This window comes from Haliotis asinina, chromosome 11, assembly GCF_037392515.1.
Source record: "Haliotis asinina isolate JCU_RB_2024 chromosome 11, JCU_Hal_asi_v2, whole genome shotgun sequence".
Taxonomy (NCBI): Eukaryota; Metazoa; Mollusca; class Gastropoda; order Lepetellida; family Haliotidae; genus Haliotis; species Haliotis asinina.
The window spans coordinates 25,370,250-25,386,789 of record NC_090290.1 but is presented as its reverse complement, the minus strand read 5'-3'; the positions used below and the strand labels follow the sequence as shown (position 1 = coordinate 25,386,789).

General features: G+C 41.2%; 1 protein-coding gene across 1 annotated transcript; it reads right to left on the bottom strand.

The window, feature by feature from the left end:
• Positions 1–9,695: 9,695 nt before the first annotated feature.
• Positions 9,696–14,765, bottom strand: LOC137255756 (tubulin alpha-3 chain-like). The gene is made up of 3 exons (XM_067793270.1): positions 14,697–14,765; positions 11,189–11,411; positions 9,696–11,057 (listed from the first exon to the last, which is right to left on the bottom strand). The coding sequence occupies exons 1-3, from the start codon at positions 14,697–14,699 to the stop codon at positions 9,931–9,933; spliced, it is 1,353 nt and encodes a 450-aa protein (XP_067649371.1). The 5' UTR covers positions 14,700–14,765; the 3' UTR covers positions 9,696–9,930.
• Between the last annotated feature and the right edge of the window lie 1,775 nt (positions 14,766–16,540).

Sequence of the window (16,540 nt, the reverse complement as noted above, 5' to 3'; positions counted from 1 at the left end):
TAGGTGGGTCCGTTTTCCTTAAAAGTCTTTTTTTCTCAGTAACTTCCAACTATCGGAGGAAATAGTATAAACCTGTTGATGTTACAGTATCAAACTAGCAGTGGCGCAGATTCGATTAGTTTCAAAGTCATATATACTTGAGAATATGCTGTGGTAATGACAGTTGAGTATTAGCAGTGTCCAAAATAGTTTCCAAATTTTCTAGCCGGGCGGGTTAGCTATGCCTGAAAGTTACTAGTCCACAAAATAATTCACAAGTTCGAAAGTTTAATGTAAAAAATAAGCAAAATATTAACCCCCAAAATATATTGTCGACATGACGTGGATTTCATCATGAAGCTGCTACTGTGATAAACAATTTTATAAGGCGATAATCTGCCATGATTTAAAAGTGTATTGTAACTTACTGGCCCGACTGAGTTTGCTTGCGGGGCAGTGGCTGTTTCCCACACGGAGTAATTCAACGTTTCCATCTTGTTACAAGTGTAAGCATTATTTGTTGGAGCTCGGAGGCTGTTTAACGCCGCACACAGCAATGTTCCAGCTGTATGGTGGCAGTCTGGACCAGACAAGCCAGTGATCAACAGCATGATCATTAATCTACGCAGTTAGGAACCGATGACATGTCAGCGAGCCTGACCACCCGATCCCGTTAGTCGCCTCTTACCACAAGCATGGACTAACGAGGACCAATTCTAACCCGGGTCTTCAAAAGTCAAGTTATTTATAATGACTATAGATTTGTAAACTATTCGAAGTCAAGTGCTGACCATTTGTGTAAAATCCTGGATTAAAACTACAATAAATAATGTCGTTTTTTCTCTTCCACGATATGATATTACAATATCCATGACGAATATGTGATGTTAATGACAGCGCACAGATCTTTATGTAATGTTCAATCTGTAGATTTCAAGCAATGAGTGTACAGTGTAGCGCACTATACTACCAACAAATTCTGTTCATTCTTTTGTCGCCTGAGCCATGGTTTGCACAGTTTATCTCAGTCGATAAGGTTCAGCTCCAGTAACAATAGACTTTACCATTATCTGTTGAAATATAATCGAGGGAAAAAAGATTTAGGTCCAGTTTGATGATCCGTAAAAAGATCCAATACAAGATATGGGGTTAAAACATAACATAAGATGGAGAATTGTTACAAGCTACCATTCAGAGACATCTTGAACGAGGTACTGACTACACATGACTTGTCAGCAGTAGTCTAACATTAGTGGGTTCGATAATGTTGTTTTCCTGCGATATCTGACCAGGAAATGTTTGAACCCACCAATGTGCTCTCTGTGTGGGTCCGGTTGACAAATGCACAAATGCAAATGTAGAGTTGCTTCCCTTTGACAACCAGAATCTGTTCGCATGGCGATTCTCCTACAGCTCCTACACTATTAACTAGTCTCTGAAATGAACACATTTCACCTAAGGAGATTGTCTTAAAACATAAAATATCAAGGAAAGGGCCTAAGAGGCTTTCTAAATTTTCACGTGGATACTTTGATTCAGAGCCACTTCGATGCTAACGGGTTTCACTTAAGTGATAGAAAGTGCAGTGGATTGTATGGGGAAAAAATCGTCGAATTGTTTTGCATAAAATTTTATCATTGTTTTGATTTCATGATATGTAAGCCAGTTTGTGTCCTAATAAGGAACAGTCAGGCTTCTATCGACAGACAGACAGACAATAATAATGTAGAACAGGCGATGGAAAGATTATGTTTATGATTAAGATTATTACGCTAACATCATACATAATGTATGAACAAAGATTAACGAAACTGTATTCAAATATGAATTTCCAAATGGTATAGGAGATATGGTATATAAATCCACTTTAAACTATAGTGCGTCACACACTTTGTACAACCTCACTGCCATTGAGCAAATATATTGCTGAGTGCGACGTAAAGCTAAACCCACTCGTACAGGCTCCGTCCACCACGCCCTTGTGTAGTACTTATGATGTGGATCATACAATCATACAATTGTTCAAAGCAACCTTACCTGTAAGTCAGTCGTAAGTAGTAATAATGTATGCGAGTTACGTTCCGGCATTGTGTTAAATCTTGCAGATACAAGAATGATAACTGTTGGAGCCATGTCCTGCACACGTCGGGAGTGAATCGTGTTGGGAGTTAAAATGATGTTTTCCATGTAATGAATTCTGAGTTACTTTGGTTGACTCCTACATACCCCAACAGTTACCTTCACAATCGCCTACCGCCATAGCCGAGACGTGTACATACCTTAATCAACATGACATTATACATAATAAATGTAAGAAATCAGCTACACCTGCACCTACAACTACACCTGCACCTGCAAATACCCTTCAACTACACCTGCACCTGCACCCGCACTACACTTACAACTACACCTGCACTTGCACCTACGCCGACACCTGCACCTCGAATTACAACTTCCCCTTGCACTTGCACCTGCACCTGCATCTGCAACTGCAACTGCACCTGCACCGAAGCTTCACACTCCTTGCATATAGACGCTGACTATCCATAAAACCCGGTTTTCCTTCAAAATATTGCATGTCATCACCTCTTCCACATCAGTCTACTTCTCCATGACATAACTGCACAGCTGTACGTTAAACCCACTTTCCGCACATACTCCAACACAGGCAGAGTTCACTCTACCAACAGGATTTGCGTGAAGCAAACAAGAAACGTCTGTCGTCGTATGATAACTTGAATGAAATGTGTTTGTTTGTATTGCTACACATTGATGAAATACTGTGACGGGTAAGTGAACCCGTCAAGAGTTTCTTACCAGTACATGGGTTTTGCTCGGTTAAGTATGTTACTTTTCCGTTTTTTATGATGTACAAAAAGGGAGAAAACTCCGGAAAAAGAGAGGAGAGTGAGTGGTTTTTGTGTCAGATATACATACACGTGGAATAAAGAAGAATGTTTCACTCCCCAATAAGGGTTGAGGCTTATGTGTTCACATACGAGTACAGCAACCCAGCTGTAACATATTTGGTGGAGATGCTAATGATCCCGATAATTGCAGTATGAAGGACATTCAATCCATCGGTTTATGTGAGTAAACTTTCCATTGCCTTGTGTATCTTTGTTCGCCGCCATTTTGCCAACCATGCCGCCCAAGAAATCAAAACATCAAGAAATTAGTGACGATGACTTTGAAACTGTCAAACCATCTAAGCCATTTTCTGGGGTCGGTAACTTGAAACCTCATTGTTTCACTGGTGATGTTTCTGAGGACCCCGAACTTTGGTTGGAGAAATTCGAGGCATGGCGCCAACTGTCCCGCTTATCGGATAGTGATACACCGAATGTTTTCCGTCTCATGCTGGATGGGAGGGCAGTCCAGTGGTTCAAAACCCTGTCCGAGGAGGACAAGAAAAATAGAAAAGCATTGTACCATCGGTTTATCACACATTTCAAGAGTTCTCAACAACCGTGGTTAATTGAAAAGCAATTATTTGAAAGGGTTATGGGGGAGTGTGAGCCTCTGGAAGACTATATAAATGCCATTGAAAACAAATGCAGCACACTGGCTAAACCAGACGATGAAAAGATGCGCATTTTTGTAAGGGGCCTCTTGCCACATTTACGAACATTTGTAATCCAACAACAACCCACAACATGTCAAGCAGCCATCCAATCGGCTAGAATAGCAGCCGAATCCATCGCTTATGGGGGAAACAGCAACCCACAGGACCAGAGCTCAATTAAACTGAGAAAGTTAGAAGAACAGGTAAACAAACAGGACCAAACCCTATCAACCATGCTGGATCTTATCATGTCCTTGAAGGCCAAACCCCCAGAACAAGTCCCTGTGAACATGTTGAACACCGTGACCTCATCCACAGTTAGCTGTCAGTTGTGTCTCGAAGTTGGCCATACAGCGAGAACCTGCCCCAAGTACATGAAAAAGCCCATGTCTAAAGTTGTTTGCCGACGTTGCCACCAGAATGGTCATTTTGAAAGTCAGTGCACTACTAGTCAGGAAAACTAACAAAGTCCACCCAGAACAATGGGGCTCTAGGTGGACTCAGTGAAACCAATGATACCATTAGGCTATCAACGACTTCCTTACCTGTCTTAAAGAACTTTGTCCCAATTTCAATAGGTCAGGACAAACACTATGCCCTCATTGATACTGGTGCGGATTTTTGTGTTGCCAAATATGAAACCATTACCAAGAAGTTATTTCATCTTGCACCAATTCAGAAATCTGACAAAACATATATAGTTACGGCAAGTGATGAAAAGGTAGAAATTCAAGGGACTGTTACATTACAGGTGTGGTTCAATCAGACAATGTTCAACGTGAAATTTTACCTCGTTCCCGGTCTGAACACAGATTTTATTCTAGGTCTGAACTTTCTGTCAAGTCACAATGCACTGCTTGATTTTAGCAAGAATAAGCTGTCTATTGACCCCAGAAGACAGACTATTGCAGCAGACAATGTAACTATCCCTCCGCGCTCAGAGATAGTTATTTTGGCAAAGCTTAAAGGCAACCCTCTTCCCAACACTGTGTTAGGCATTAGCGAGAATGGAAACTGTGCTTATCCTGAAGGTGTTTTATGTGCCAAAGTGTTATGTCATGTAAATGACAATCATGTATATCAGCGCCTAGTGAACCTGTCTGATGAACCAGTTGGAATCTCGAAGGGTAGTTACATCGGGAAGTTTGTGTGTCTCAGCAAGGATGACAGCTTGTACTACCTTGGAGACGAAGGTGCAGATGAACAGGGGTTTAGTGTCAACAGAGGTGCAAATGAAACTATACCTATCTCTCTTTGTGATAAAGATTCAGATAAAGCCTCTCGGTTCGTAAATCTTCCCCCTGCCAACAGTGACATAACCGAACATCAAAGACAGGACCTCACATCTTTGATCGACGAATACTCTGATGTGTTTGCTCTTCATGGCAAGGTTGGATCATGTGACATTATTACTCATAAAATCAGAGTGAAGCAGGATCAAGCTCCAATTAGATCACGGTCGTACAGATTAGGCCCTCAACAAAAAGCAGCACTTGAAACATGCATCAATGATTTAAAGGATCAAAACATTATTGAAGATTCAGTGAGTCCCTGGGCAAGTCCATGTTTTCTTGTGACAAAGAGACAGAAGAACCAATACCGATTTGTTGTGGACTACAGGAATTTGAACTCTGTCACGGAACTATTAGCCCATCCTTTGCCAACCACTGATGAGTGCCTTGAAAGTATTGGCCACGCACAACCGAAGTTCTTTACCACCTTAGACCTACAAAGTGGGTTTTACCAACTCATGATCGACCCGGACTCGAGAGAGTATACTGCCTTTAAATGTCATCTTGGACTTTTCCAGTTTCGAAGGCTTCCTATGGGGCTCAAGAACTCTCCCGCCTTATTTCAGAGAGTGATGGAAACAGTATTGCAAGGCTTGACATGGAAATCTTGCCTCATCTATTTAGATGACGTCATCATATATTCCAAGGACTTCAGTCAACATATGACTCATATCAGAGAAGTTTTAGAAAGATTGCGGACTGCAAACCTGAAACTCTCTCCATCAAAATGCTTCTTTGGTCATCACAAAATAAAGTATCTTGGCCATATCGTCACTCCCCATGGCATCGCTCCAGACCCTGACAAATTAGCTGCTATTCGCGAATACCCTCAGCCAACTACCTTAAAGGATCTTCGGGCATTCTTAGGCCTCAGCGGTTATTACAGAAAATTCATTGGCGGCTATGCAAAACTTGCTCATCCTTTGAACCAGCTGACCAAGAAAGATACACCATTCACTTGGACTACAGAGTGTCAAGAATCATTTGAATGTCTAAAGCAGAATCTCATGACGGCACCCGTTATTGCATATCCAAACTACAATGCCCCCTTTGTCTTATACACAGATGCCAGTTCATTTTCTGTTGGATCCGTTCTATGTCAGGAACAACAGGGAGTGGAAAGAGTCATCGCGTATGCGGGAAGGTCTATGAACAAACCCGAGAGAAACTACACTATCACAGAAAAAGAATGTTTAGCGGTTATTTTTGCCATAAAACATTTTGATTATCTCCTTCGACATGCTCAATTCACAGTAGTAGTTGATCATTCAGCATTAAAGTGGTTGTTGTCTGTAAAAGAACCAACTGGTCGCATTGCAAGATGGGTGACATATCTCATGTCATATGATATGACTGTTGTTGTGCGCCCAGGAGTATTGCATGGCAATGCGGATGCCATCTCAAGACGAACATATTCGGATGCTGAAGAATCTCTGGAGAATGAGGAAGATGATCACTCTATCCTTACCTGTGACGTTCCAGATACCACAACTGTCTCGCCCCTGATTCAGCAACATCCACTGCCGGAAATCGAGCAAACTGCTTCAAATGAGGTCTGTGTCAATACACTGAAAACACGACAAGGTGACCCCGAACGTCTTGTGAAAGGAATTCCACAAGTGGCGACAACTGGATATACTAACTCTGCAGACATGGTATGTTCAGAAGTGTCAGACAGTACGCTCAATAAACTACAATTGGAACAGTGCAATGATCCACAATATCAAGACATGATCAAGTATCTGAAAGAAGGTGCTCTTCCTGATAATGAGAAAAGGAGGCAAGATGTTTTTAATGCCTCCAGGTTTTATTTTCTGCACAATGATATCCTATTCCATGTGTGGATCCATGAGAATCGGACGAGGAACGACAGCATGGCATCTATTCAGCTTGCCATCCCAGATTCAATGAAGTCACAGATACTTAGAGAAATCCATGATGACCCCCTTGCTGGTGGTCATTTCGGAATTGATCGAACAATTAATAAGGCCAGGTTGAAATACTTTTGGCCTCGTATGTGTTCAGATATTACAAAATGGGTGACTTCATGTGATGTTTGTAATCAACGCAAACGGCCATCTCAACCAGTGCGAGCCCAGATTACACCCATAACTGCATCTGCTCCTTTTGAGAGAGTTAGCACAGACTTTCTTGGACCTCTACCACTGAACAAACAAACTGGAAACAAATACCTATTAGTGTTTGTAGATTACTTCACCAAATTTGTTGAATTGTTCCCTGTTTCTGACATGAAAGCAGTGACTGTGGCAAATAAGTTAGTGTACAACATCATGTGTAGACATGGTGCTCCGAAATATCTACATAGTGACCGTGGTTCAAATTTTCTCTCTGAAGTTGTGAAAGAAACTTGTAAGCTGATGACAGTGAAGAAAACTCAAACTACCAGCTACCATCCAAGGTGTAACGGGCAAAGTGAAAGGTTCATGTCAACTGTCCAAGCTTCACTTTCCAAATACTGTGACAAAATGCATGATGAGTGGGATTTGCATGTACCTTTCATACAGTTTGCCTACAACACGACACCATCCCTTGACACAACGAGTTATTCTCCCTACTTCCTTGTTCACGGACGCCATCCTCGATTCCCCAGTGACACAACACTCGATCTAGGCCCTAACTGCTCTCTTACAACGGCGGACTATGTATCTCAGTTAGTGAGCGGTTTGGAACATGCTAGGACAATCGCTGAAGACCTTCTAAATGAAAGAAAGAAGGCCATGTGTGACAAATTTGCAAGTAAAGTAAACTTACCAGATTTCAAGGTTGGGGACACAGTGTTTGTGTACCAACCAGTGATTGTCACAGGCCAAACAAGAAAACTGGCCAGGCCTTGGTCCGGTCCATACTATATCACAGAGAAACTTTCAGACATTCATGTACGTGTACGCCGCAAATGTGATGGGAAACTGATTAGGAACAGATTGCATGTGGAGCGACTAAAAAAATCCACCATCCGTCCCAACGAACCAGATGACCACGAACCTCCGGGTAACTCAGACCAGCTGCCACCTGCTATCTTGTCTGGTGACGAGATCCCGCCCCATGATCTCCAACCTAACGAGGATAGACGAACTGTGTGTGACACTTCGCAAACCACCGAGACTGTCAAGAACATGTCTGACAATCCTCAGTATTATGAGATAGAAAAGATCATTTCCAAGAAATATAAACATGGACAGTGGTATTACCGTGTCAAATGGTTATCATTTGACCAATCTTACAACTCCTGGATTTCCTATAGTGATCTTTCATCTGACTGTCAGAAAATGGTGAATTCCATCCACTCTCAACTAAGAACAGATAGAAGAAGCCAGCGTAAACAGTAACGCTGAACTAAGTAATCGTTTGGGAAGTAAACGTGTGTAATAAGCAGAGAAATAGTCGTTAACTGTTAATTCCAGAAGCCATTTGTAGTGTTACCTTGATAATTCCTTCAAATTAGTTACCAGTGTTAGTGCAAATATTGTGTTATGTTATTCAGTTGTTGTTTTTCATGCTAGTTCTAATGTTATCATTGTGACATTAGTTTCACGACAGCACTGAAATGTGAATCATGAATAGAATTCGAAACACATGACTAATAATGAAGAATCAGTTTCCCTTTCGGAAACACCTAGCCAATGAATGGTATTTTGAATATGTTTAACCATTTTTTTTTACTGGTTTCTGACTTTACCACGAAAATGATGGTGCATTCAAATGCCAATTTCAACATTGTATATGTTTCACTGGACCACAGGGACTGATCATGAACCCTTGTGAAATACTGCAGTTGTGAACAATTTGGTAAATATTTGATCATGTTATACTCTGTTAGTTACCTATGCATCTATCATGATTCTGGTTACTTATGCAGTGTATGGTATAGAATTTGATATATTGTTTTTTCTAGTCGGTTTGCTTCCTTCGAAACAAACACTATCTACTAGTACTCAGTTAAACAGTATTATTATTATACTATATATTTGCTCAATATCCAGTATTAATCATCTTGACATTGCATTGTATGCATACTTGAAGTTTATCTCACCTATATAGTTTAGTTTCTTACATGTGTCACATATTCTTTATGAAGGCGATTGATACATCCATTGCATTCAGTTAGATATTTCACAACATTTCATCGATAATTCAGCATGTTTGATCTGTAAAGCTTTAAGTGTCCTACTTATCTCACACTAGTGCAAGGGCCCTGCACTGTTGTTAGATTGGTATCATACTTCCGACCTATTATTAAATTTTGGTTAATCACAAATCCTTTCATTAGGGGGAGAGTGATGTGACGGGTAAGTGAACCCGTCAAGAGTTTCTTACCAGTACATGGGTTTTGCTCGGTTAAGTATGTTACTTTTCCGTTTTTTATGATGTACAAAAAGGGAGAAAACTCCGGAAAAAGAGAGGAGAGTGAGTGGTTTTTGTGTCAGATATACATACACGTGGAATAAAGAAGAATGTTTCACTCCCCAATAAGGGTTGAGGCTTATGTGTTCACATACGAGTACAGCAACCCAGCTGTAACAATACTCATCAAAACGGAAAACTGAACTCAATCATTCACACGCCCAGTGACGCCACAGTGTGAAATATGTATCGCTCTCAATTCTGAGACATGTTTATGTTACTGTTTATTCAACAATATAGAATTCATTGATGATAATATGTAGCATTCACAAATAGTCTTAGTGCAACATTCTGTTATAAAACATTATCAAATCAAAATTGTAAGAAGTCACTTTAAAATTATACAGTACAATTTTATATGACGATATGACCTTTTAACGATACATGACGATATGACCTTTTAACGATATATGACGATATGACCTTTTACCGAGAATCCTAAAGATTTTTGGACAGCTTGAGGAAATAATAGATGCCGAAGTCAACAATAATTCCATAATCTTAAATTCAGAATGCCAGAAAATTCGCTGAGACCATCGTTGGTCATGAAAACGAGGCCGTAAATGCATATTTTAACAAAACGATTGCTGTATAGAATAGTGCGAAACACAGTAAGCATTAAATCTTATTTCACTTCCCTTTTGACTAAATCAAACAGATGAACAGATGTCATCAATATTCTTCCTCATCTTCACCCTGTGCCTCCATCGAGTCGACTCCAACTTCCTCGTAGTCCTTCTCCAGAGCTGCTAAGTCTTCACGGGCCTCGGAGAACTCTCCCTCCTCCATACCCTCACCCACGTACCAGTGGACGAAGGCTCGCTTGGCGTACATCAGGTCAAACTTGTGGTCAAGACGAGCCCAAGTCTCGGCGACGGCAGTGGTGTTTGCCAACATGCAGACAGCTCTTTGGACTTTGGCCAGGTCACCACCGGGAACAACAGTTGGTGGCTGATAGTTGATGCCGACCTTGAAACCAGTTGGACACCAGTCGACGAACTGAACTGTTCTCTTCGTCTTAATTGCTGCTACGGCAGCGTTGACGTCCTTCGGGACGACATCTCCTCTGTAAAGCAAACAACAAGCCATGTACTTGCCGTGTCGGGGATCGCATTTAACCATCTGGTTGGCGGGCTCGAAACAAGCAGTGGTGACTTCACTGACTGTCAGCTGCTCATGGTAGGCCTTCTCGGCGGAAATAACTGGAGCATAGTTAGCCATAGGGAAGTGGATACGTGGGTAGGGCACCAAGTTGGTCTGGAACTCCGTCAGATCCACGTTCAGAGCTCCATCGAAACGAAGAGAAGCAGTGACGGAGCTGACAATCTGACCAATGAGACGGTTCAGATTGGTATAGGTTGGTCTGCCAATATCAAGGTTGCGCTGGCAAATGTCGTAGATGGCCTCATTGTCGACCATGAAAGCGACATCGGAGTGTTCCAGGGTTGTGTGGGTAGTCAGGATGGAGTTGTAGGGTTCCACCACAGCGGTAGACACCTGAGGGGCGGGGTATATCGAAAACTCAAGCTTCGACTTCTTTCCGTAGTCTACACCCAGTCGTTCTAGGAGAAGGGAACAAAATCCAGATCCCGTACCACCACCAAAGCTGTGGAAGATGAGGAAACCTTGAAGTCCACTACACTGGTCTGCCAATTTTCTGATACGGTCAAGGACAAGGTCAATAAGTTCCTTGCCGATTGTGTAGTGGCCACGAGCGTAGTTGTTGGCGGCGTCCTCCTTGCCGGTGATCAGCTGTTCAGGGTGGAACAGCTGGCGGTAGGTGCCGGTACGGATCTCGTCTGTTAATTTGAAAGAATCGAAATAAGTAGCTTGCCAGCTTTTAAAATATGAAGAGTGGCATTGTTGTTTTATCATATTGCATTTTTCTTATGTGTTAATTATTATGTCACGTTCAATCGTTTAAACTCACCGACAACTGTAGGTTCAAGGTCGACGAAGACGGCCCTGGGGACGTGTTTCCCTGCTCCAGTCTCGCTGAAGAAGGTGTTGAAGGAGTCGTCACCACCACCAAGGGTTTTGTCAGAGGGCATCTGGCCATCAGGCTGGATGCCGTGCTCCAGACAATACAACTCCCAGCATGCATTGCCTATCTGACACCCGGCCTGGCCGACGTGGACAGAGATACATTCCCTCTAGAACCAACAAGTAGCGACGTGCATTGAATATTTGATCGTGTATCACAGCCGTATTTTGTTTAAACATCAAATAAAAATACCCAAGAGATACATCGGTTGTAACATTCCAAGCTATATATGAGTCAAATACAAATATGCCTATGAACTGGAAGAAATCATTAACACGATTCTATATGATTAAAGGGGCACTAATGCGGAGCGAATAATGTTTCTCGCCAACGGTCTAATTACGAAACCAAACCGCAAATTGGTCAGCGCCCGCTCCTTCGACCGTGACGGACAAAGGAACTGGGCTCCTGTCCATAATAGCAGAATTTCTTCACCTAAACAGACAGGAGGATGCCCATCATATGCGATTTGTTTAAAAATATCCATGGTATTCCTTGTCTGATCGTAACCAAATATCCCAGCAGTGTAGTTCTTTTCGGATGCTTGGATGGTATAGTTACTGATCCAATTTGATCCTATTTCTATGTTTTTAACCTCGATTTTTAATCATGTTACACGAAAATATGATGTCTACAGGCACGTAGCAAGCCATTTGTTTCAGTACGAAAGATTGCAAAGCTTTATATTTAGGTAGTTTTGAGTGTTGGTTCAGCTGTGATAGCAAATATCATACGTAAATTTTGGTAGCTATGGTAGCTACAATGGTTTATTATTTATGATAATAAAAACACACAGTTGATTTATTTGAATTCGTAAACAAAAAACGATGGCTTTGCCTTTGGTAGAGAAATCTGAAAATTTTCTTACGTAAAAAAACCCTTATTTCACCTATTTACCCAAGTACACAGCAAATGCCTGTGTGTATTCCTTATGTAACGAAATTCCGTTGGTATCCTCAAAACAGTTTCTGCCCCTAAGTGTTTTCAGGCTGCATGCGACACAGAGATTACATCTTCCTTGCTGTAACTCGCCTTTGATGGTGTAAACCTACACGTGTTATTTGTCATCATTCTCTGGATGGTCAATTAATGAATTTATAACACGTATAATTAGTAGTAACACCACTTCGGTTACTCAACAAAGGTTCCCATTTGGCATTTCTCCAGTCTGGAGTAAATACTCAACATTATAAATTAAGGTCTGTAATGACAAATGTATTGTATGTTATGTAATATGTGCATGTAAGTGATGCAAGAGCGTTTATCAGCAGAGTTACAAAAACAAACATCGACCATAGGATTAACCGATAACACACTGACTGATTAATTACTTTTATCTTCAAGCGGATTTGTCAAAAGGCAGTGTGTGTAGATGACTACACCCTGTCGTAAAGTGTGAGTGCAAAAACAACATCTTCCCTTCAAAGAATTAACCACCCTTGCGTTGATTGATTGATTGCTCATTATTGGTTAACTAAATTACTTAGAATAGTGGACATCATACAGTTAGTTGCCAGGTGTGCTATCTTGGAAGGCCAATGAGAGGTTTATCTGGTTTTCACCAACGAAAGACGTGAAACGATGTGTTACTTTTTCGCAAATGAGACAGTTGTAATTTTCAGAATCATACAAATATGACAATAAACTAATTAGGGTTATGAGACAAAATATGGAGACGTACATTGGCTTCGTTATTTTGCCGTCCTAATAGTTTTTTACCATTTCTACCACTGGCAGATGATTAACCTTCAAAGTGTTTCATTTGTTTTCATAATACATTTGTAATGAAGTAAATATGACTTCACCTAAGTTGATCTGTCTATAATTAAACTATCAATTGCGCTTACGGACTGCGCAGCAGAGGTCACGAACCAGTCACGAATTCTGGGATATCATCCGGGTACTCACGGGAGAAAAACAATAACAAAAGTTTACACCAGTCCACGGAAATTGCTCCGCATCAGTGCCCCTTTAAAGTGGTGAGAGTGAGTATGGTTTTTCGCCTCCTTTAGCAATATTCCAGCAATATCGCGGCGGGGACACCAGGAATAGACTTCACACATTGTACTCTGGTCTTCGGTTGGCCTTCGGTGTACGAGCGAACACATTAACCTCTAAGCTACCTAACCGCCCCCGTTAACCATGGACGCCATGTACATATCGATGTTATTTGTAAATACAGGTTCTTGTCACTGGGACAGAACACAGGTTCATAGAACACAGGTTCACAGAACCCTGTACTCGTCGTTCGACCCGATTTAAAGAATCTTGTAAGATGAAAATTGATTAGCTTGAAAGTGCCATATATGACCATGATTGTGGGAGGGATGCCATGATGTCAATTGTGACCCTGACGAGACTATTTACAGCACTTGTGAAACAGCCGATTTGTCAAGCATCAGAAAACGTATCTTCATACCTGTATACTACAATTCAGCCCAGTAGTCTAGCTCTGTATTTTGTAGCAGACGTTTGCTGATTTTGGGAGCTTCGCGCATGATTGTGGCATTCGTTAGCCTAGTGGTTAAAGTACTCGCTCATCACGCTGAAGACCAGGGTTCGATTCCCCGCATAGATACAATGACTGGAGCCTGTTTCCGGTGTCCCCCGCCGTGATGCTGCTGGAATATTGCTGATGGAGGCGTAAAACCATACTCACTCACTCACTCATTCACTCATACGTGCATGATCAATCAGCAAAGGAGATCGACGACACACATCTCTAAACAGTGTCGGGCATTTTAAGAGTCCGTTCGAGTATTTGTATCGTTTCTAACTTGGTATTCACGTAACATATTGATGCAATATAACCGTTGCGACTAATCGATGCTTTCAATGTACTTTGACGAGTGCAGTGTTGAAATGAAAAGTAGTCATTGATTTAATGGCACCATTTAGCCTGTGTTGTTTAGATCATTGCAAAGCATCCTTTCTCTAGTTACCACGGTGATGGTACTCCAGGGCATGTTTGTCGGTCGCTAAGGTAATCATACACAAACGTGTTATGAGTGGTGCTATCCGCGCCATCATGAAGACAGCTTGTCAAAATTACCTTTCAGTGACAACACGAGATATATTTGATGAAGAACCAAGTGAAATTCATTTCTGTTACAGTGCATATTGAAGATAACATTTCTGTCAAGTTTGCATAATATGATATTTACATATACTAAAATGATCTTGAAAAATAGCTGTATTCTACCTTTGCTAAATATCTACAGTTTAATAAGCTGTTACCAAATATTCTTATCGTTTCTTGTTACAAAATAACTGTGTATTTCAAAGTAATAATCTGAAGACTCCCTTCATATAGAAATATTTATCAAAATTATAGAAAATAGCTGTAATGTCGACAGCAAGAACATTGTCAGTCTTAGAGGACAAATTTACTTACCATTATTCTGCTGAAGTGAAAGTCGGAGAAGGTAAATGGTTGCGAATAGCTCGTTAAGACCTTGGTAAGGTGCGTCACGAGAGCAAATGCTAGGAAACTTACACTAGTTTAAAGTATTTTGTTTCGTCGTCAACATACCGATGTTGTGATGTGACTGTACCTAGCTACCAACAATACATTTTGCGGTTATTCAAACAAAACTTCACACTTGCATCTCTGTGGCGGGACCAATAACGTCTCTCATGCTTCCAGCGTCATGTCGTTCGAGTATTGACTATGCTCGATACAAGAACGGCTGGTATTTACAAAACTTTCTCGTGTATTGAAACCCTGGTTACACTCATTCATTAAATACAGATATGTAAATGTCAGTGTTTGAGCGCACAAATGAATTTTCATGTCATTAACTGTGTAAGTGCAAACCGTAAACTTCCAGATACATACTGTTATCAGTATACAATCTAAATAAACCAAGGGACACTACTGAAATTTAGGATTAGTGAATCACAAACTGAATGTTGAAACTTCCACTTTGCAGCTCATCAGTTGAACGTAGCACTCACTGTACTCACACATCACCACACTGGCCTCCATCTCTGAATAAACAGCCATGTCGACCACAACAACACGTCTAACCCAATCAAATCTCTTTCCCTACTACCACACAATCCGACATCAACTCACACGCATCATCACCAAACCGTATCAACTGATACAAACACTAACCCCCTTTACATCACATATTCTCTCACGCAACCTCTCTAATCTTTCCATCATCTCACATACTGTTACATCAAATACCATCATCTCACATACTGTTACACCAAAGCCCATCATTTCACATAGTGTTACACCAACCTCCATCACCTCACATAGTGTTACACCAACCTCCATCACCTCACAAAGTGTTACACCAACCTCCGTCACCTCACATAGCGTTAAACCAAACCCCCATCATCTCACATAGTGTTACACCAACCCCCATCATCTCACATAGTGTTACACAACCCCCATCATCTCAAATAGCGTTACACCAAACCCCCATCATCTCACATAGTATTACACCAACCTCCATCATCTCACATAGTGTTACACCAACCCCTATCATCTCACATAGTGTTACACCAACCCCCTTCATCTCACATAGTATTACACCAACCTCCATCACCTCACATAGTGTTACACCAACCGCATCATCTCACATGGTGTTACACCAACCACCATCACCTCACATAGTGTTGCACCAACCCCTATCATCTCACATCGTATTACACCAACCCCTATCATCTCACATAGTATTACACCAAACCCAATCATCTCACATAGTATTACACCAAACCCAATCATCTCACATAGTATTACACCAACCCCTATCATCTCACATAGTATTACACCAACCCCTATCATCTCACATAGTATTACACCAAACCCTATCATCTCACAAAGTGTTACACCAACCCCTATCATCTCACATAGTATTACACCAAACCCTATCATCTCACATAGTGTTACACCAACCCCTATCATCTCACATGGTATTACACCAACCGTCATCATCTCACATAGTATTACACCAAACCCTATTATCTCACATAGTGTTACACCAACCCCTATTATCTCACATAGTATTACACCAACCCCTATCATCTCGCATAGTATTACACCAACCGTCATCATCTCACATAGTATTACACCAAACCCTATCATCTCACATAGTGTTACACCAACCCCTATCATCTCGCATAGCATTACACCAACCCCAACATCTCGCATAGTATTACACCAACCGTCATCATCTCACATAGTGTTACACCAACCATCATCATCTCGCATAGTATTACACC

Excerpts from the sequence above, each read along its gene's own strand:
- LOC137255756 (XM_067793270.1), bottom strand. Across the intron at positions 11,058-11,188 it reads CCTTGAACCTACAGTTGTCG|ACGAGATCCGTACCGGCACC; the intron begins GTGAGTTTAAAC and ends TCAAATTAACAG.